General features: G+C 39.5%; 1 protein-coding gene across 15 annotated transcripts in view; it reads left to right on the forward strand.

The window, feature by feature from the left end:
• LOC140106274 (uncharacterized) overlaps positions 1-21,545 on the forward strand; it is a 203,231-nt gene that overhangs the window by 104,613 nt on the left and 77,073 nt on the right. For 13 of the 15 annotated variants that reach the window (XM_072130613.1, XM_072130619.1, XM_072130614.1 and 10 more), the window contains 6 exons: positions 2,115-2,141; positions 2,223-2,249; positions 6,454-6,480; positions 14,042-14,110; positions 19,109-19,225; positions 20,646-20,687. In XM_072130613.1, the coding sequence (XP_071986714.1) occupies positions 2,115-2,141; positions 2,223-2,249; positions 6,454-6,480; positions 14,042-14,110; positions 19,109-19,225; positions 20,646-20,687 (309 nt within the window). Of the gene's footprint in view, positions 1-2,114; positions 2,142-2,222; positions 2,250-6,453; positions 6,481-13,072; positions 13,130-14,041; positions 14,111-19,108; positions 19,226-20,645; positions 20,688-21,545 lie in introns of all 15 variants that reach the window. The other 2 variants (XM_072130615.1, XM_072130622.1) reach the window with 2 other exon arrangements.

The following is a 21,545-nucleotide window of genomic DNA, read 5'->3' on the forward strand; positions in this document are numbered from 1 at the left end:
AATATATCAAAGATGACACACAGACCATTATTACACCCTTGTTTGGCTAGACGAAATGTGTCTAAACATTACATTTACACTCCTTGCCTTGGACTGATCTTATTACTCAGTCTTTGTGTAATTGTTCGGATGACTCTTAAGGACAGGAGGGAATAATTCTATTTTAAATTGTAGAACATGGAAGTGACGGTAACAAATTGTACAGCTTTAATCAGCACTGCGTTCTCTGTGTCCCCTTTTGTCACCCATTGTCCTCTAGGACACTTGTGGAAATGGCAGGATTTTATAATAGGTTACATAAACAATGCTGGAGGGAAGAAATGACATGACCGTGTCAATCTGAGATACTGTATTACTTTTAGAAGTCATGCTTGTAATTTCTTAAAATCGTGCCCAAGTAAAGTTATGTGGAAGGCCATGATAAGGCATAGACAATATTATCTACACATCTACTAACAGGCCCATAACAATTGTATTTATGACTTCCTGAAAATACTAGTAAAAAATGCAAATGGTGTGTCATGGGTGCCGCTGCGACCCATGTTCCGGGGCGCAGGGGTCGCAACAGTGTACCTTCCTTTGCCCCCGTAGCTCGGCAGCTTCTCTTACCTCGCCACTCTCCGGCAACAGTCTACTTGCTCCAGTGCACGCGTCCGCGCCTTCTAGGGTTATCTAAGATTTAAAGGGCCAGCGCACCAATAATTGGTGCTGGCTGACTGCCTTCTCTGTGGAATTCCCAACCCCTTCCTATGTCCCCTGCTGGATCTTTGTGCTTCCACAGGTGAAGACAAAGTCGCACCTGTGGAGTGACCTGATGGTACCACGTCGCAGCAAGTCCAACCTGCTTAGCGGCAGGCTCTGGTGGAAACCGGGTGCCACTTAGACTCCGCTACCCCAGGTGCCAGACACAAAGTTGAATGCAATGTAGCTGTGAACAGTCACTTTTAAAAGCTGAAGAGCCACCATATCTTGGGCTTTATAGTACCTAAAACTATGCTTCTTATTTATCTCTGAAATACAAGCTGATAAAAATCCATTACGTGCCTTTTTATTTAAAGGAAACCAGGAAACTACTTTTGTTCTTTCTCTGGTAGAGCAGATATCCAGTCACAGAGGCAGTAAAGATCAGTTAAACAGTGAATCTACCTATCCCCCTCTTCACAGAGGGCACTGCCAATGCCCGACATTAAGCAAAGCCAGCTAGCTCATGCTCCCGGCGGCCCTGTGCACATTAGTGGCGCATGCGCAGTGTCCTGAATTGGCAGGTGCAATCGCAGTAAATCGCTGCGTATTCTGCCGAGTATTTCTTTCATTTGCTTATGACTTTGGAATCATGGGCAAGATTTAACATAACAGAGGGAATGCTATAAATTATATTTTAAACCCCATCATAAATGTTAGCCAGGTTTATACTTCTAAATAAACTATTAGTTTTTACAGGACTTCCAAATATGTGGATTTCATCCATAGGTGCTGCTTTTATGTCAGGTCATTTAGTGCATCACTTTTTCTGTTGAGCGCACTTTCAGCACAAAGACGAAAGGTAGTTCTGTTATGTCTGCAATACAGGGAAAGGTTAAATCAACCAATTATGTATAATGGCATTCCAGAATCCCTAGTTTTAATCACAAGGTAAAATGTATATTTTTTTAAGTGCGGAACAGAAGCATTGAATGTATGATTGATCCAATATGAGCCTCAAATACTTACAATTTGTGCTCTATATGTACTTAGAATTTGTCTATATGGAGCAAATTATAGTAGTCATTTGGTTGAAAGCAAAACTTTACAAAAAAAAATTAGCAATGAGCAATGTATCACTCAATAGGGCGGGTCTGTGGTTTTGTGAAATGGTGACCCCCAATTACTTGACAAAATGTGGTGTCCAAATAAAGGACCTGCTCTTTTCCTGTTTCTGACATGTACCCTTGATAAAAAACAGGAGAGGAGCCACTGGTAGATATTGATATTTGCTTATCCACTAGATAAGATAAGAATAATGCATCAGTCAGAACATCTATCACCAGTTCTTCTCCGGTATTTTTGAGAACTCTGGATATGTTACATATTTGTCATAAATTAACATTAATAAAATGCATTTTTTTTATCTTTAGGGTCTGCCTGGCCCAAAAGGACAATCAGTAAGTGTTTAATTACATGGAAATTCTTATTAGAATGAGTTTAAGATTTTTTTGTTAATTTACAGTTTTCTCTTTTACTAGGGTGCAGTTGGTGCTAAAGGAGAGAAGGTAAGAAGTCTAAACCACTTTTAGATTTATTTGAACTAAAAGTAGCCAACGGGTTAATAAGCTGTTTCAGTGTGTGATACCATGATGAGAGGTAATAAATTCAAATGTCGGCATTTTAAGGATCTCTTAACTGGCACAATATCCATTAGGAGAACTCCTATTTCCTGACGTCGCTAAACCAGATCCCTACACTGTACTGACGAGATGCAAAGACATCAAAACAATGCAGTCTACAGTTGGGAGTCTGGAATAGATATACTGGTTTGGCTTTCAGCCCACATAATGTCATTGGTATTCCTGAAAGTCATGCTTGATGGTAAGGTGGCTGCTGTACAAGATAGCAAATGAGGCAATGTTTTCTTTATCCCATCCTGGGATATACATACCGTATATACCCGAGTATAAGCCGACCTGAGTATAAGCCGAGACCTCTAAACTGGGAAAACATATTGACTCAAGTATAAGCTGTGGGACGGTGGGAAATACATTGGTCACAGCCTTCCAGTAAATAGCCAGCCAGCCCCCTGTAGTATATAGCCTCCCAGGCCCCTGTAGTATATAACCTGCCAGCCCATGTAGTATATAGCCTGCCAGCCCCTGTAGTATATAGCCTGCCAGCCCCCTGTAGTATAAAAAAAAACCCTTTACATACTCACCCTCCCACGTCCCTGATGCTCAGCACGGCCCCTCTTCTTTCTTCTCCTTGCTGTATCGCGTCCACGCGATCTCCCGGCTGGCACACACTATGATGTAGTCAGCGGTGCATCATAGTGAGAAGAAAGAAAAGGAGCTGCGCTAAGCATCGGGGACGCCAGTGGGTGAGTATGTAAATTTATTTTTTCTTTATTGAGTATAAGCCAAGGTGAAGATTTTCAGCACATTTTTTGTGTTGAAAAACTCAGCTTATACACGAGTATATATGTTACTTGTATGTTTCTAGGATCTACCCATTTACTTTTTCAGATATCTGGGGTTGCTGTCTACTGCTGTTGTTTAAATGTTGCTCTATGAAATTTCATAGCTATGTTTATAATATTATGTCATAAGCACCAATGTGATGTGAATTATAAGAATTAGTGCCGATTCTAGTGCTTTTTGATGTAAAATCAATCTTGACACAACATGGGAAATAAAATGGCTAGATGAAAGCGTATTGTTAATTATATTAGCTTTAAGATGACATCACTAGAAATAAGCAAGCACATTACTAGAGATGAGTTTTGCTGAATATTTTCCATCTGAACCAATATTGCTTTAATTGTCCTGGAAATTGTTATTTAGAAACCTCCAGTCCTTTTGAATACAGATCTCTTTATGAAAAGCTTCTATCTCTTTTTGTTAAAATTTTACAAATTTTGTAATTTTCACTAAAACAATATAATAGAAGCCTAAAGAAAGTGGTGCAACTAACCGAAACCATTAAAAGTCAGTTGAAATGAATGGACATTTGAACATATACATTGCAAATTTGAAAATTGGTACCAAATCTAGAAATCAAATAATCGATATTTAACCTCTCTTGACATCTCCTTTTTCTCAGTACTTATTTTTCATGTGAAATATATTTTTGGAGTGTTTTTTCACAAAATTGTACATTGTGTCTTCCCCTATAATATTTTCTTTTTAGTAATGAGTAGTTATGAATAGTTATGGATGTCTTCTCTTGCACAATCAATGTCAGCCCTGATCAGAAAGTATCTGATAATATTGGGAACCACTTCAAAATAGTTGTACCCACTTTGAAATTTACTTCATTTATATAGAGGGGCCTTTTTATGCCAGGAAAATAGAGGGACACAATTAGTCTCCTTCCCCTTCTGGCAGCTGCCAGTATATTCCTTTCTTACTACCCCTATTTAAGGAGTTTTATAAGCCATACTGCAATGCTGTGGCTCCCTCTCTAAAAAGCAGAGCAGAAAAACATTGGCTGCTTTGAAGTGAATCATTATGTAAATGTTTACAATGATTTGGTGTAAAGTGAATGAGCGAAACTGAGGTCTGACCTGTATAATGGTAAAAGAAACTAATCAGAACAGAATGTTAGACTTGGAAAAGAAAAAAATGGAAACAGTCAATTGAGTTCACTGTCGGCCATTTATTAAACTATATTAAGAAAATAAAAGATTACAGTTATTCCTGGAAAATTTACAACTTTTGAGACATCTCATCTGTATGTTTTCTTTTACCAATCCTGTTTTGTTCAAGGACAATCTGGGTGTGGGGCAATTTGGCAAAAGAGAAAGGATAAACCTGATGCTCTTTGACCAAAAAGGTGAAGGCAAACTGAGGTACAATAATGCAGACAGTATCCTTCCTGACTACAATAAGAATATACACATGAGAGGCTCAAGAGGTTGCAGTCTGGGTTAGAAAAACTGAGAAATATTTATTATTTTTTCCATTGTCTTCTAATAGTTGACAGTTTATTTAGGAACCCCACTCAAGAAGACTTTCCACTCAACATCACATGATCTCATGTGTTACATTTATAAAGACATAGTAATTTCTAAATTTTCTACAGATTTTTTTCATTTAATAGAGGTCCGATTGTGTCCATACAGAAACCAGTGACTTACCTTCTGAGGCATTGAAGCTGTTTTATTTCTCCTAGCCTCTCCTGTTTACTTGCAGTAGGACACCTACTGTCTGACCCTAGTCAATAGCCTCTCACACAGCCTAATCAGGAGACCCAACCAGGTGCAAACAGTGCTGTCTAGAGTTGGGAGCCTGTTCCTTATGGAATAGATATACTGGTTTGGCTTAATCCCACATCATGTTATTAGACTTCTTGTAGGTCATACTTGGTGTTAAGGGCGCTGACTTTCAAGGTAGCAAAAGGAGGCATTGTTTTCCATTTAACACCTTGGAAAACTTATTTGCATTCTTCCCTGTTTACTTGCAAACAGAGTCGTTATTTTTGGCACCCAACACTGGTAATGAGTAATATGGGCAGTCCCATCACTAAGCTAGACAACACCTACTTGGTAAAGTAGAAGAAGTAAAGAACTGGGCTCGGAAAGTGATAGTATCCATTGAAGGTGAACAGGGTCATTTAGAAATAAGAATACAGTAGCACTAGTGTCAGTAATGGCTGTACAGATAAATGGGGTTTCCACTATGTGAACCTAAACTATTTTTGTATTTCTCACTTGAATGGCTTCCATATTAAACTGCATATCCTTGCAGCTACAGGAAAATTATATGGCTAGTATCAATCTCACTGGTAATCCAGGATAAGCAAATCTGTTTTTCGATTCTGGCAATTTTCAAGCACTGAATAGAGTTTTTTCCTGAATCACTTTGGACCAATCTTCTATATACAATAATAATTGATTGCAATGGACTTTCAACGGTTTCTGTTACTGTCCACTTTTTAACACATCCTTCAAATTAATTCTCAAATTAAAGAATTTGTAAAATATTAATGGGTTGACATAGGACGTTTTTATAAAATCCTGTGTCTTAGAGGAATTTATGTAACAATTTCTACTAAAAATTAAAGCAAAATCTTTTGGATGGAGCAGATTCAGATCAGAATACAATTTACGAAGAATTTTGGCAAAGCTGCAGATAAGCCAATCTTGAATTATTTGAAAACTAAATACCACTTACAATAAGGGCTTCCTTTTCTCCTAGTGTCTGGCTCCCATTTGTAGACCCTGGATGATACTATTAAGTTGTTACTTATACTTTGCAGTAAATAGTCATCATATGGCTAGTTAAGCCTCTTTTAAATGTACCATAATGTTGATGCTGGGATAGTCTTCTGCCATTCCTATACAAGACAGGAGGTGTCACCAATAGACATGAACTGACCCAATAGTGCAAGGGGGCTGGTTGTTAGGGGCAGACCTGAACACCAAATCTGACAATTGGGTCCACTCATCTATAGTCACCAACCCTAACATGTCATTTTTGTAAATATTTAATAACAATTCTAGATTCTCGATTTTTTGGGAATCCCTATTAGAAATGCCAAATGGGTAACACCCAGTTGTCAATTTGTTTATAGATTGTTAGGAGGAATAACAAAGAAATGGCACAATACAGTAGGGTCATATTATAGGAAAGGCAGAAGAACTGACAGGTCTCTTTAGCAAGTGTAACATATGTAAGCCTTATAAGGCAGCCATACAGAATGAATGAATGTCATGATACATAATTAATGACTAACAAGGATGTGCCCTATTTTTTCTGATTACAGGGTCACTGTGCAGAATACTCCCATAGGGTAAATATCGCCTGCTGTACGCCTATTTATTGCTCCCTAAGCTCTATTACTGCTGCACGCTGAAAAAGCACTTAATTGAAGTGTTTACTTTCCTTATAACCATAGTGTACATCTCATTACAGTCTATTCACTTGGGAAGAACAGATTTAACATGACTAATGAATTAGAGCTTGGATGTGCTTTAATAAAAGACTCTCATTGTTGAGCTATATGTTAATGTATGTGAATATATTCATTTGTCCGGAGGCTATTTTTCACTTTGCATTGGATAAAAATACAAGGACATAGAAAGTGATGGATAGAAATATACACACATAAATCGATAACTACGTAGATAGGTACATACATAGATTGATACATACATAGATAGATAGGTACACACATAGATTGATACATACATAGATAGGTACACACATAGATTGATACATACACAAATAGGTACACACATAGATCGATACATACATAGATACATACGTAGATTGATACATACATAGATAGCTACACACATAGATCGATACATACATAGATAGATAGATGTTAGTTCCTGGAAATTAGAAATACCTCTAGTGCTTAGGGGCTCATGATGGGTGTAACACTGCAATTGTGTGCTTATATTGCAAATTTAAAGGGGTTGGCCACTTATACCAAGCTTTAACAGGGTAAGTATAAGGCCCTAGTAGAGTCACTTATACTATACTATTATACTTACCCTGTTAAAGTTTAGCATATGCTGTGGTATTCTGCCGCAGGGTAAGTATAATGTATCAGACCCTACCCTGTTAAAGTTTGGTTTAAGTTGCCAACACCATCAATGTTTTTTTAGACAGTCCCAATAAATTAGAATTTTTCACTAAATCAAGAGTTAAGGTAAAGATAAGCGAGTTGGAGGGAGATTCATTAAAGGAAACTTACTATCCTAATAAGGTAGATCCCTTAATATGCCGTAATATGAATCCCTATTGTTTTTTAAATGAATTATTTAATAAAGTGTAACCCCTTAAAATTTTTATGTAAATTAGCACCGGTGGCTACTGGGGCGTGGAGTAGCCCACCATGATGCTGGAGTAGGGGCTACTCCATGCCCCAGTAGTTCCTCTATAGCAGTGGTGGCGAACCTATGGCACTGGTGCCAGAGGTGGCACTCAGAGCCCTTTCTGTGGGCACTCAGGCAATCTCCCCAGGACAGAGTGCACCAAACAAGACCAAATCCACCGAATCTTCCTGCAGTCCCAGGCAACTGTTTAAAAGTGACACTTCATTGACTGTTTGGAACTGCAGGAAAAATTAAAAGGTTTTGACTGAAGATCTATGGAGGTCATCCTGTTGGACCAACCATTTTTCCTGTACAGAGAGACCCTGAAGAGAAGCTACAATGATGGTCTGAATTTGCCCTCCATCTTTCAACTGTATTGGTGGCCTCAGGCAGCCAATACAATTAAAAGATGTGGAAGAACAGGTTACTGCTTAAAATGCCATGTTGGCACTTCAGGGTAAATAAGTGGATTTTGGTTGTTGTTTGGGCACTCGGTCTCTAAAAGGTTCGCCATCACTGCTCTATAGCGTTCCACTCCATGCATATGTGCACACTCGTCTGCAAATGCGAGGACCTTCGAATGCACAGCAGATACTGTTTCACAGACGAGCACGTGCAGCTACAGCGACGTGCATTGGCCTGTCAGACAAGTGTGCACAACTGTATGGAGCTGGTAGGCGGCGTCAATACAGGCTACTGGGGTGTGGAGTAGCCTGTACTCCTGCTCCATGGTGCGGCTACTCCACGCCCCATTAGTTTTAATTCACATAAATACAGCGTTCCAGTAGGTTTCACTTAAGAATGGTGCATTGTGTCCCAGGCCCATACATCGGCACATCCAGCATGAGACATGATGGAATTACTAAGAGGTCCCAACATTGGACCTGGCATAGATTTCAACTATAACTATATGTGAGTTTTCTGCCTTGATTACCCCGCATCCATTTTTAAAAAAAAAAAAGTGGCTTGTGCCCGCATTTGCAACTTTTTCATACCTTGTATGCCAGAAAACTAATATACAAGACATGATAAATCAGAGTCGCTTTATTGGAAAATGCATCTTTATCCATATAATAATCATCTCCTCCCATAGCTCTCAATTCTCTGCTAAAATGTGTCTTCAGTTAAGACAGATTAGGATTTCACTTAGAGAAGAGCAGTTTACAGCTGTGACCCATAATGGGACAGAAAGGAAGAAGCAACTGCAGAGAGAGTCAAAGGGACAACTTTAAATTAGTGCATTGCCCAATACTGCTGAATATTGTCCTCTATGCTGCTGTGGATAAAAAAGGCGTGTGACCTCATTGCAGCTAGTATAAGTTCACCATGAAGACCTAGAATAGACTAGAATAGTATTATAACTCACTTACAGAGTAATTTGCAATGTTGATAGGTAAACTTTAAGCTATTTGGAAAGATGTAAGGGATTAAGCGCTTTGGAATCGACAAAAAAGCAACTCAAACCCTCTAAATATTTCCTAATTAAGTTAATCAACACATCATATTGGATCTATTTTTAAAGCAATATATCAGCAAATGATCTCAATAGTATTATTAGCTTGTTTTCAGCAAGTACATGACAGAAGAGGGATTCATGCAAGATGTTCAGCATATGGTCTTGTAGTTTATTTTTCTAAGTTTTGCTTCTTCCCTTCCAAAAACATGATTCAAAATTCTGGATATTGTTTTCCTGAGCAGATCACTCTACAGGACGATAATAAGCTGAGGAGTGCTAAATGAAGATCTTAATAAAGGCCATTGTAATACAATACATACACATCATGTCCCCAACCATAAATAGTAATAACAATAGATGCAATATTCCAGAAATCGTGCTACTATAACAATGAGCGCTTGACATGTGCAGTAAAGCATGAAAGTAACAAAGGACTGTTGTCGAGTAAATAAACAGTGTTGTAACTACCATCTTTCTGGCTCATTTCCAGATGGCATGCCAGTCATTTTGTTAGGAATTGATGACAAGGTTTATGGGGTGGAGCAGGAAGAGAAGTATTTTCAGCTGGAATGAACGAGCACACACAAGCCTCTCACAATCTTAGTGGAAAGGTCTGGCTGCCAGCCCTGAACCTATTATGGCCCAAAAGATTGTTGACCTGACCTTTGTCATGTGCAATGTGGTAGTGACCAAATATTGAGTGCCCCAGAAAATTAGCAGCAGTACAGTGTAGTAACTTAAAAACAGCATTTCCCATCATTGAAAAGCATTATCCCATCTTGAAAATAATAGTTTACTTAACGTGTATATGGATTTTCTGAGAAAATTTAATCTTTTTATGTTACATGTAAAATTAAAAAATTACATTGGGGTCCAGTTATATATTTTAGCTTTGTGCAGTTAGTAGATGGTAAAAATATAAATACCCCACCATATTCTACAGTGCAGGGTACTGGACACACCACCTACTCAATTGACCAACCGATTCAGGGGGCCAAAAAAACCTTATTGTTGTAATATCACAGAAAACCTCCTTTTAAGAATTTGCCAGCTCCTCCTTTTATTCAACCAAATCATCATTGGAGGAAGGTTACTGCTGTGTTCAGTGATTGGCTGATTGCTATTTCCTGTACACAGAGAAAAAGACCAATGGGGAACTTGGGAAGCATCAAAATGGGGGAAAAGGGGGATCAGTGGGTAGAATTTTAAGAATTTACCTTATGACAGGTTCCTAAAGCCTGTTAAATAATTAATTCCAAATCTGCTTTTATAATTAACATTTAGTGGTTTCACTCACATTTAAAAGTTTAGAAAACATTTATCTAACTTTCTGCCAGCAAACTGCATGGAGTCAAGTAGTCATCATTATTATCTGCACACTGCTCTCACAAACTCTACTAGCTCCTCCCCCTCCCTTCTACAGACAGGAGCTGACCCTGTGCTGCAAGCAAATCTCTGTTAACTTACCTCTGCATGAGGGAGGGGGAGAGAATAGGAGGCAAGAAGTGGAGTTGTAAGAGCAGTGTGCAGATAATGATGATGACTCATCCATTAAAAGTAAGGGGAAACACTAATGTTAATTATTAAAACAGATTTACAATTAGTATTAAACAGACTAAGGGAACCATTCATAAGGTGAAAATATAAAATCTTGAAGACAAGTTCCCTTTAAATATTTTCCCCCCAAAACCCACTTCAATTTTACATAATAATATTAAAGAAAGATATCCATTACATAATAATCTATATATAATATTTCAGTTTGGTCAGCATTCCTAACATATCTTGTTTTTGTGTAAAGTATCTGTTTAGTGACCTGCCTTGACCTCACCTTCTGTAGTCATCTGCTCCCTATGGCACATGTACAGGGCTTACAATGTATGCTGTTGGCATTAGACCTTTGACTTTCTCCAGTTTAACAATAAACAGGACCATTATAGCCAGGGGCCCACTTGGGAAGCTCTTGGCCCTTTGTAGAATTAGTGTCTCTCTCAGAACTCTATTACTAATACTATCTATAGTAATAGCTGGTGAGTTCTTATTAGATACCAATACAATACCAGTTACTGCTTTTATGAGACTGATAGTGGTCATAAAATTATAAACAATTATATTTTTAGTATTTAATAATAGAGAAAGCTAGTGCTATATTTTGCTTTAGTAGTATGGCCAGGTGTGTAGGCCCATTGACGTGATCCTGTCCTGTGTTGCTAGTGACATACTGGTTTGTACAGTGATATATTGACAGTGCTTATGTTGTAGCTTTAACACAATGATAGAAGGGTCAGCTGTGTTTATTTAGCAAAAACAGCATCACTGGATTGTTATGCTGAAAAAGAAAGACCAAAAAATCCATGCATAAGCAGTGTCCTGGCTTTTATTACAGAGCTGGGCTGCTGCCTGCAGCTGAGCCCTCAAGGTGAAAAGGAGGAATAAACATAAAATAGGATTAGAGAACAAGAGAATGAGCAGATCTGTCCTTCGCCATCTGCATATAGACTGAGAGGATCTGGACACTCCACAGAGACAGAAGTAACTGCTGCAGAAATCTATTACATCAGATTAAATAAAATCTCCCAACTCATTGTCCTCGAACCTTGTAAAGTCAGACATCGCTGCAACATCATTGAAAACGGGTAACAACTTGCTGTTCCAGGCAAGAAGCTTCTAATCCTAAATCTAAGGGAGATCCAGAAAGAAGACTAAATGATAAACCCCAGGCTCTACAGAATTTCTCAAGGCCCTCAAGACCAGAAGTAGTAAAAGTTTGGAATCTATAGGCAGCTGTTTCAAGGTTCTTGCCCTTGAGAGTGTAGAGTAGGTTGCTTTTCCCTATGTAGGAGTAGGAAGAAAATTTCCTACTTTTTACTGTGGTGAATTTCACGTTATTGTCTATAAATGATCTGGGTCTCTTCATTAGTAATTGCATCTAGGGAATCCCATCCAACTGTCTGGTAGCATGGCCTGTACTGATGAAGGACAAAAACCTTGAAGCACCTTGTACAGATTCGTCATTCTTCCTGATGGTAGAGCCTCGGGTACGACTCTTTGCATACTTTTCCAACTAATGGCTGTAAATATACAACATCTTCAAACAGCCACCAATTATCACCACCATTTTAATAGAACTATTAATTTTTTAACTGATCACTATTTGCTGCCCTGGTATCAGTTCTCATCTCCTGTTGGGATTATTATAGATGGTAATCATCTAATTAAAGCATAACTAAACCTTTGGAGCTAATTTCTTTTCAGAAATGTATAGGGCAGGTGATAATAGTAAACTTTGTATTTTACTTCATTAAGTACAGCAGCCTCTCTGTACATTTTTTCTGCTTCCTTTTCCTGCAGTGAGCAGTGTTACTGAAAACCTTTTTAGGTTCACTTCAGACAGATCTGAAGGAACTTTTTTCATATCAATTTCACTTCAGCTCTGTAAGGAGTGAAGACTTCTCAGGGACTGTGTTTTAAGAGTTAAGTCGTCAATTTATCAGGCTTTTATACCTCTTAGCTGTCAGTGGTGGACAGGAAAAAAATAATATTTACAAACCGCAGGGCAGGGGTAGGGGGACAAAGAACAAATTAACATTTTTCTTCAAAGTTTACTATGAACATCTGCACTATTGATTTAGGTAATGTTGTCGACAGAAATAATAAGCCAGGTAAGGTACAGATCAGGGAGAACCGACCCAAAACATAAACATACTTGTATGATATTATTCATACACCTGTCACATTGATCATCTGTTTAAATGCAAAGATTCTCACAGACAATCTTATTTATAGTTATTTGTATAGCTCATTTGAATACTTGCAACAATACATATGTATTTCCATTGTCTATGATGTGCTTCATCATATATGTCCACCATCATGTGTTATAATGTACTGTACTAATACACATCATGCTCCATACTTGACTCTTATTATTAACATGTCATTGCTTATATGCTATGTGAACATGTATGTGGTCTAACTTGTCCTTATAGTTCAACCAATGTAGATTTGGAAATGAGAATTGTTCTGGTGCCCGACACATAATCCTTTATATAGAAATGAAATCGTCTCATGTTATATGACACTGTGTTTCTGCTGTCCAATAGGAATATTTAAGTACTACTTTTGCAGCACTCCGCTCCAATCAGATTCTTACTTTGAAGGTTTGTGGGTAACTGTGACTTCATAAAACCTGTAGACAATGTCTAGACCTGAGCTGTAATATTGCATTTTTAGCAGTCTTTGATATCAATGCAAATATAGATGAATAGCCTACCATTAATAACATTGTATATCTTACAGTAAGACTGAGTATTTAACTATTATGTGTAATTTTACTGAAAGACAGCATAGGTGCTGTCAGATAGACTCTGCAATATGCAGATGCAATATGCAATATGAAGCTGCCAGACATTGTATAACAGACCTCCTGGTTATGCGCTTCCATAAAAATCACATGGAAGACGTTCATACTCTTTTCCATTCTGCTTGGAAACATAAGGTACAACTCTTTAAAGTAAGGTGCAACACAGAAGTCTCATCACCAATGGTGATTACTTTCTTAGAAGGTCATGAGAGCAAATGCCAGAAGTGTCTCTCTCCCTCATTGTGTTCATCCTCTTTATAAAATATATTGTTTTGTTGGAAAAGATACAGAGAAATGTGTATTTTATTCATGAATAACTCTGAGTATGGGCTTAGTAGTCCATTGGGTGGTCCTACTCATTGCGAGTTAAATCCCACAGATAGCTGCCATTCAGGTACTTATCAAAGCAGTGATAACCTCTCAAGCTTCTGTGTTCCACTCCAAGAAAATCACATGAGATTCTATGTAATCGCTATTAACGCAATGGTTATTAAGATATTATCAGCAGAAGTGATGCATAATCTGAGGTTAAAGAGCAGTACCTGAATGGTCTCCTCCTCCTTCTTGTGCTTTTTCACATTCTGTTACCCTTTCTCTGTTCTTTCTTCTCTTGCCCGATCTTCTGACTTGTCACACTTTGCTGGCCCAACTTGCACTGTTTCCTCTCACCCATTGCACTGGGAAATTCTGGTCTGATGTCTCCCATCAGCTGTTGCCTGCTATGATAAATACAGTGCGGGCGGTCCAGCCAGCCATCGTAAGGAAGCGCATCTTCCAGGTACACTCCTTTATTTGCTTGGCATTCTGGCTTATTCACTTGCTTCCCAAAGTGTTTCTTTGCGATTTATGCAGCTTGTAATATTGCATTGGTGCTCTTTTTATTTATCTTATTTTTTGCTTTTGCTTAATAATTTCTAATAAGATAATACCAAGTGATCTGCACGATAAGGAAATGCAAATGTTTAACTCCTAACCTAAACGATTACAAGTCCCACAAAATAAAACTAGACTTTAGGCTACCTGGAGATGAAAGTGCTGAATCTCGGCTGAGTTTTCTCTTGTTTTTCATGTCCGGTTGTGTCAGCCTGGCATCCATTTTTCACAGATTTTTATAAACTATAGTCTATGAAAGTTGGCACTGATCCATTTGAAATTTTGGCGTTAAGTGGATCTGCCCTTAGTGTCTCCATTAAGACATAAAATCAATCACTGATGTCACTAGAGTTATATAGAATATCTAGTAGAACATGCTGGCAGGACGTTGTTAAGTAGGAAGAGCTGAGCAGACGGTACATTGGGGCACATTTACTTACCCGATCCCTGCGAGATCCCCGATCCGGAATGTCCGACGAGGATGGAGTCTGCCGCAATTACTACGAGCGTGGGTCCGATATCCTGCATGTGTCGCTTCTCCTATCAGGTCCGCCGGAGTTCACCTTCTTCTGCCTGATTCATGTAAGTGCTTGGCTTGCGACACAAAATGTTAAAATGCCCTCTGATTTGTGTCGCGCAAAAGCCGACACAATTGCGACAAAGTCCGATCGCCTGCGTGATGCAATACAACACAATCCCCGACGCGATCCCCAAAAAGTCAGGAAACTCGACGAAAATGCGGCCGCGGGACCCTTAGTAAATAAGCTGCATTGTGTTATATGCAGGCAGCATGTTATAGGGCAGGAGGCGGCCAGAAGGTAGAGATAGTGTCCTATCTACAGGCACCATTGTTATAGAGCAGGAGGAGCTGAGAAGTTTTGTACATAGTGTCCCATATGCGGGGAACATGTTATAGAACAGGAGAGGCTGAGGAGATAAATATAGTATCTTATATGCAGAAAGCATGTTATAAAGCAGGAGGTGCTGAGAAGATTTATATATATTGTGTCCTATTTGCTGAGAGCATGTTATAGACCAGGAGGAGCTGAGAAAATACATATAGTCTTGTAGAACATCTGTGTTAAGAGATTTCTGTCAGATAATGTTCGGCAAACCTGAACTGCAAAGTTCAGGTCCATGGCAAACTACACTCACCGGCCACTTTATAAGGTACACCATGCTAGTAACGGGTTGGACCCCCTTTTGCCTTCAGAACTGCCTCAATTCTTCGTGGCATAGATTCAACAAGGTGCTGGAAGCATTCCTCAGAGATTTTGGTCCATATTGACATGATGGCATCACACAGTTGCCGCAGATTTGTCAGCTACACATCCATGATGCGAATCTCCCGTTCCACCACATCCCAAAGATGCTCTATTGGATTGAGATCTGGTGACTGTGGAGGCCATTTGAGTACAGTGAACTCATTGTCATGTTCAAGAAACCAGTCTGAGATGATTCCAGCTTTATGACATGGCGCATTATCCTACTGAAAGTAGCCATCAGATGTTGGGTACATTGTGGTCATAAAGGGATGGACATGGTCAGCAACAATACTCAGGTAGGCTGTGGCGTTGCTCAATTGGTACCAAGGGGCCCAAAGAGTGGCAAGAAAATATTCCCCACACCATGACACCACCACCACCAGCCGGAACCGTTGATACAAGGCAGGATGGATCCATGCTTTCATGTTGTTGACGCCAAATTCTGACCCTACCGTCCGAATGTCGCAGCAGAAATCGAGACTCATCAGACCAGGCAATGTTTTTCCAATCTTCTACTGTCCAATTTCGATGAGCTTGTGCAAATTGTAGCCTCAGTTTCCTGTTCTTAGCTGAAAGGAGTGGCACCCGGTGTGGTTTTCTGCTGCTGTAGCCCATCTGCCTCAAAGTTCGACATACTGTGCATTCAGATGCTCTTCTGCCTACCTTGGTTGTAACGGGTGGCGATTTGAGTCACTGTTGCCTTTCTATCAGCTCGAACCAGTCTGCCCATTCTCCTTTGACCTCTGGCATCAACAAGGCATTTCCGCCCACAGAACTGCCGCTCACTGGATGTTTTTTCTTTTTCGGACCATTCTCTGTAAACCCTAGAGATGGTTGTGCGTGAAAATCCCAGTAGATCAGCAGTTTCTGAAATACTCAGACCAGCCCTTCTGGCACCAACAACCATGCCACGTTCAAAGGCACTCAAGTCACCTTTCTTCCCCATACTGATGCTCGGTTTGAACTGCAGGAGATTGTCTTGACCATGTCTACATGCCTAAATGCACTGAGTTGCCACCATGTGATTGGTTGATTAGAAATTAAGTGTTAACGAGCAGTTGGACAAGTGTTCCTAATAAAGTGGCCGGTGAGTGTATGTGGATTCAGTTCCAGCTCAACCCCCCTGTCGGCATTTAGCAGGCACAGATTGTCGTGTTGCTGGAGGGGAATTGAGCAAGAACCAAACTCCTGACTGAAGTCGTGTCTGGGTTTGCGGACCCAAATTCACATAGTTTGCCACAGACCTGAACTTTCTGGTACTGAATTTATCCCACAAAAATAATGAAGAATCTGCCCGTATATCACATTCAGCTTTCAGTTTGACAGGTTCCCGTTAATTGTATGTTTCCAAAGCCATATATATATATTATTCTATACATTACTCCATATTATACTGTATAAAGAAAGACATCCCAGTATGTTGCTGGTGAGAGATGTTCCAGGAGTGAGGTCATTGAATGACTGACAATATCTGGGGATTAGTGCAGTCATAAGCTGAGGCATAACTCCTTTGTTGTTGATCAGACCATGTGTTAGGTTAGTGCGGCAGATTACCTTGTTGCCTAGGAAATTTATTGCTGTATATCAATCTCAACTTTAAATATCCCAGGCAGTATGCTAGTAATGGATAGCTAAAAATATCCCAACTTTCCCTAAGTAGCGCTTTCACTGATCACACTGGGTCTGCATTTCAGCAATAGTTACTTCTACTAAGCCAACAAAACTTACAATGTACTTCTGCGTATTCAGCAGCTAAGTCATTGTTACCGTAAAGCAAAGAAAATTCTATCCACCCGCTGCAACACAGGGGCGATGTATAATGGGGCCAGTCATAAAGACTGGTGTACCCAGCACGCAAAGTGCAAAAATTACTAAGAGGTTCTGACCTCTTATGAATTCTTACAAATTGGAGTTAAAATCTGCCCTAGTTACAGGTTGTCTTAGATTTCATCTATAACCTACGCCATTTTTCTGGAGCTGGATATAATAATTTTGGCAGACAAAGGCATCCCTGCCGTGGCTAGCCCTCTTCAACACCCCCTTATGTCCACTTTTTCAAAGAGTATCATGTGTGCTACATTAAGGCCAAAAAGTCATAACTTCAGTTGATGTGCTCTAAATTGCGACAATTCATGCTTTTTATGCCAATAATGGGCAAAAAAAGAATGACACATCACCCCCGGTATTTTCATCCCTTGTATCTTTGGCAATAGACTGCTGTTAAAAGAAGCCACTCTATTGTTCGGAGGTTTCACCCACTGTAGTTGTAGCAAAAAAATGATGGGAGATACTTAATATATAAAATAAATATTTAAAATATATTTTTCAGACTATAAGGCGCACCGGATTATAAGGCACACCATCTATAAATGCCTGCTGAAACATCTTAGTTCCTAAATAAGGCACATCGGATTATAAGGTGCCCCTGATTAGTAGGATAAATGGCCAGCAGGTGGCAGACCTGTGCACAGTTTAAGGCAGCTGTTGTCTGTAAGTACGGTTCATATAAAAGGCGCACTGGACTATAAGGCGATTTCTGAGAAACCTTATAGTCCAAAAAATACGGTGCAATTTATTTTTTTATTCATGTATGGGACCTGCAACATAATATTAGTGATTTATATAATAAATACACATATTATACACACATATAAAGGGATTGTCCAGCAGTAAAATGTATTTATATATGGTTGGGGGCTTTAAAAATAATAAAGAACTTAACCTCTCTCCCCACTCCCATGCACTCGCAGTGGCAATCGTCACTGTCGGGTCTCTGTTTGTATACAAGGCAGGTTAGGTTGTATCAGGTTGTACCTGTGGTCGGGATGGCACCACCTGCTTCATATACAGAGTCCTGACTGCGGGTGAATGGGAGCGGGGAGAGAAGTTAGTATATGTTCTATATTATATTTAAAGCCCCCAACCATATATAAAAAAATGTATTCTCCTGGACAGTCCCCTTAAAAACACATTTTTTGAGAAAGAAGTGCCTAACAGTGCATTGTATTAAATATTTGACATGATAACAATAATACATATAAAGCAGTTTATTCTGGAGACTTGTAAACAATGCTAGTTACATGAGGAATGTGTACTGAAGCATTCTTGTCGAAGCCGCACTCATAATCCTGGCTCTAAACGTAGCACGCAGCTCGGGCACATTGAGTTTCAGAGGAGAATATTTTTAGAAGATATGTCGTCCTTCTAAGAAATCATCGTTCTAGCAGCATAGATGCCAGAGGCGTAACGTCATTATAGAGGAACCGCAAGTCAAAAACGAGCCCACTGAGGATTATGCAATTAAAATAGATCTAACGGAGGACTCATTGTTAGTGTTCATCCATATAGCCACAAAATGTAAAATGGCCACATGTAGTACATGACACTATGCGTATGGTTATTTTCTTTATTTTGGGATAGTTATCCCAAAATTTCAGTAAAATTTTGTAATTTTATTTAAGGAAATCCCTTGATGCTTGATGCATACTAACCCTGGAAATGAAGCCTGCTTGTTATATCTACTTCTACGTATGACTGGAGCCTCTTGCTGCCTCTTGTCCATGTTGTGCACTTTGAAAAAAAAAACTATTGTTTGACTGAATTTATGTTTTTCTTTTCTCTCTGTTCTTTAATACTAGGGTGAACAAGGTCAAGCAGGGATCCAGGGCCCACCAGGGTTACCGGGGCCACCTGGACCTCCTGGGCCACCAGGACCTCAGGGAGATCCAGGAACACCTGGGGTTGTGGGGCCACCTGTAAGTTTCATCTCTTCTTTAATGCATCAGGAAGGTTTTTTCCTGCGGCTACATCAAAGTATTGTCGCTGTGAGAATATGTTAGAATATATTAACTATGTTGTGGTTAAAGGATGCTAATGTAGTGGCCAGAAATAAAAGGACAAATAATCACGCAGGACACTACAAACACCTCTTCCACTTTTCTTACAGTGGAATAATCATCAGTCATAGAGTCAATACCAATGTTGACCTTGACTCTTTCAATTAATCATTGAGCTTTCATGCATTTAATGAACAGCACAATATAACAATACTGCAGAAGTTCTGGAAAGGTATTGTTTCATCTTGTTGATAGGTGGGGCAATCCCTTCTATTTGGATAAAAATGCTTATTAGCAGTGATACAAAGGAAAAGAAAAATCAGTCTCTCTGCCTCCGATAGATGGCACTAGAGAGAGAGAGTCAACACCCTACACACAACTAAACACTGATAATTAACCGAATGACCTATTTCAACTAAAAATAAGCAGAATTACTAGAAATTGTTTTCTATTTAAAGGAAATCTACCATCTGCTTTTATGCATTATGAACCAACCAATGCTTTAGGTACACTGATGCAGAAAATCTTGTTTAATCCCTGAACTGAGTGGTTTAACTGAAAAAACTATTATAAAATTATGATAATGAGGCACTGTTGCTCCTGTGGCTGGCTCGGCGCTTTCCTCTTACCCTAATTATGCACTGCTTCAGCCTTGTCCTGCCCAGCATAAGCCGTGAATAAGTCATCACTGTGTTGTCCCTAACAGGCAGAAATAATCAATTGTTGCACCATCCTCCAGCTTCTGGTGTGTATGAGCCATCCAGCTCAGGTTGATTAGTTCTGCAGTTCAGGCAGCTTCTGTGTATGTGGAAATAATGTGTTTATGTACGGCATCCAGTCTGCTCTCAGCTTTTATAATTGTTCTTTGAGCAAAAGCAGTCAGTTCAGGGATTAAACAAGATATGTTTTTGCATCAGTGTATCTACAGCACCCTCAAGGTATATTTGGTTTACAATGCATAAAAACAAATTGTAGATTTCCTTTAAATCATCTGTTTCTGAAAATGAACTAAAATGAGGGTACAAGAGGGTAAATGTTCTTTCTCCAGTGTTTTCATTGCTCCTATCTCTATCAAGACCATCACCATCCAAACATATGTGTCAAAGGCTGACACCAATGTTATTTCCTCCACTGTAGACTTAAATACCAGGGAGAGGAAGTAACACTCTGACTTGTAATGATCCTGGGCTCAGCAGAAAATCAAACTAAAAAAAGACCCCAGGAGGCTTTGAAGTCCCGACACATGCTATTCAAGGCTGCACTCCAGCAGTTACATTCATGTAAAATAAGTAATCAATTCACTTCAACTACTTCTATTTCTATCTCTTCTTACTCTAAGGGAAAAGCAGGGGAGTCGGGTAAACCAGGAAAAGATGGAAAAGTAAGTCAAACTCTCTCTCATTGAACATTATTCTATAGACAGTAATTACTTTTAAAAATCTAAGTGACAAGAAAAGATGTGAAGAATTTTGTTAAAACTTCATTGAATGTTTGAGAGCAAGACTGTACCAAAGCAAATATCTCCAGTAAAAGTTAGTTAATTCAGCTGTCATATCAGGATCCATCTAGATGGAATTACATCATGGCTGAACAGCCCTGGGCTATATACTGCAATTTCACCAAGCAGTGACAACTCTGTGCTGATGTTACAAACTAAGGATCTTCTGTCTGCTGTCCCGACCACTGCCGCGCCTGCTGCAGCCATGTTTTGCTGTGTTTGGAACAGCACCACCGGCCTCTGGATGCAAATAGAAACCGGCAGTGACGGGTGGAACCACAGCATAACGGGAGACCGGAGAGAGGTGAGTATATACTTTTTATTATTTTTAAAGCTCCCCCCAGACATATTTGAAAAAATTATATCCCTTTAAAGGAAACCTGTCACCAGCGACCTCATTTTCACTAAAGACAGATTGTAAAAGTCCATGACACCTGCAGTGCAAATCTGCCTCTCTGCCTTTTCTAAGCATTTGCATTACAATATCATTGTGTGTTATAACTTACTCTTGCACCCTGACAAAACCCTGGGGTAGTCACAGGGGCTGGACTTTGGTTTGGATGCATTTCAAAAAACAACATGTGACTTGTCTGAGCTGCAGGCTGCCCCCATCTTTGTGCTCCTGTACAGCTCCTCCCTCCCCCACTCATCTCACCAGGCTGTGACCTCTGAGAAGGATCAGGAGGAGGAGCTGTGCAGGAGCACAAAGATAGGGGCTAAGCTCTGAGGAGTGAGTAACAC

The sequence above is a fragment of the Engystomops pustulosus genome, chromosome 11 (assembly GCF_040894005.1).
Source record: "Engystomops pustulosus chromosome 11, aEngPut4.maternal, whole genome shotgun sequence".
Classification (NCBI taxonomy): Eukaryota; Metazoa; Chordata; class Amphibia; order Anura; family Leptodactylidae; genus Engystomops; species Engystomops pustulosus.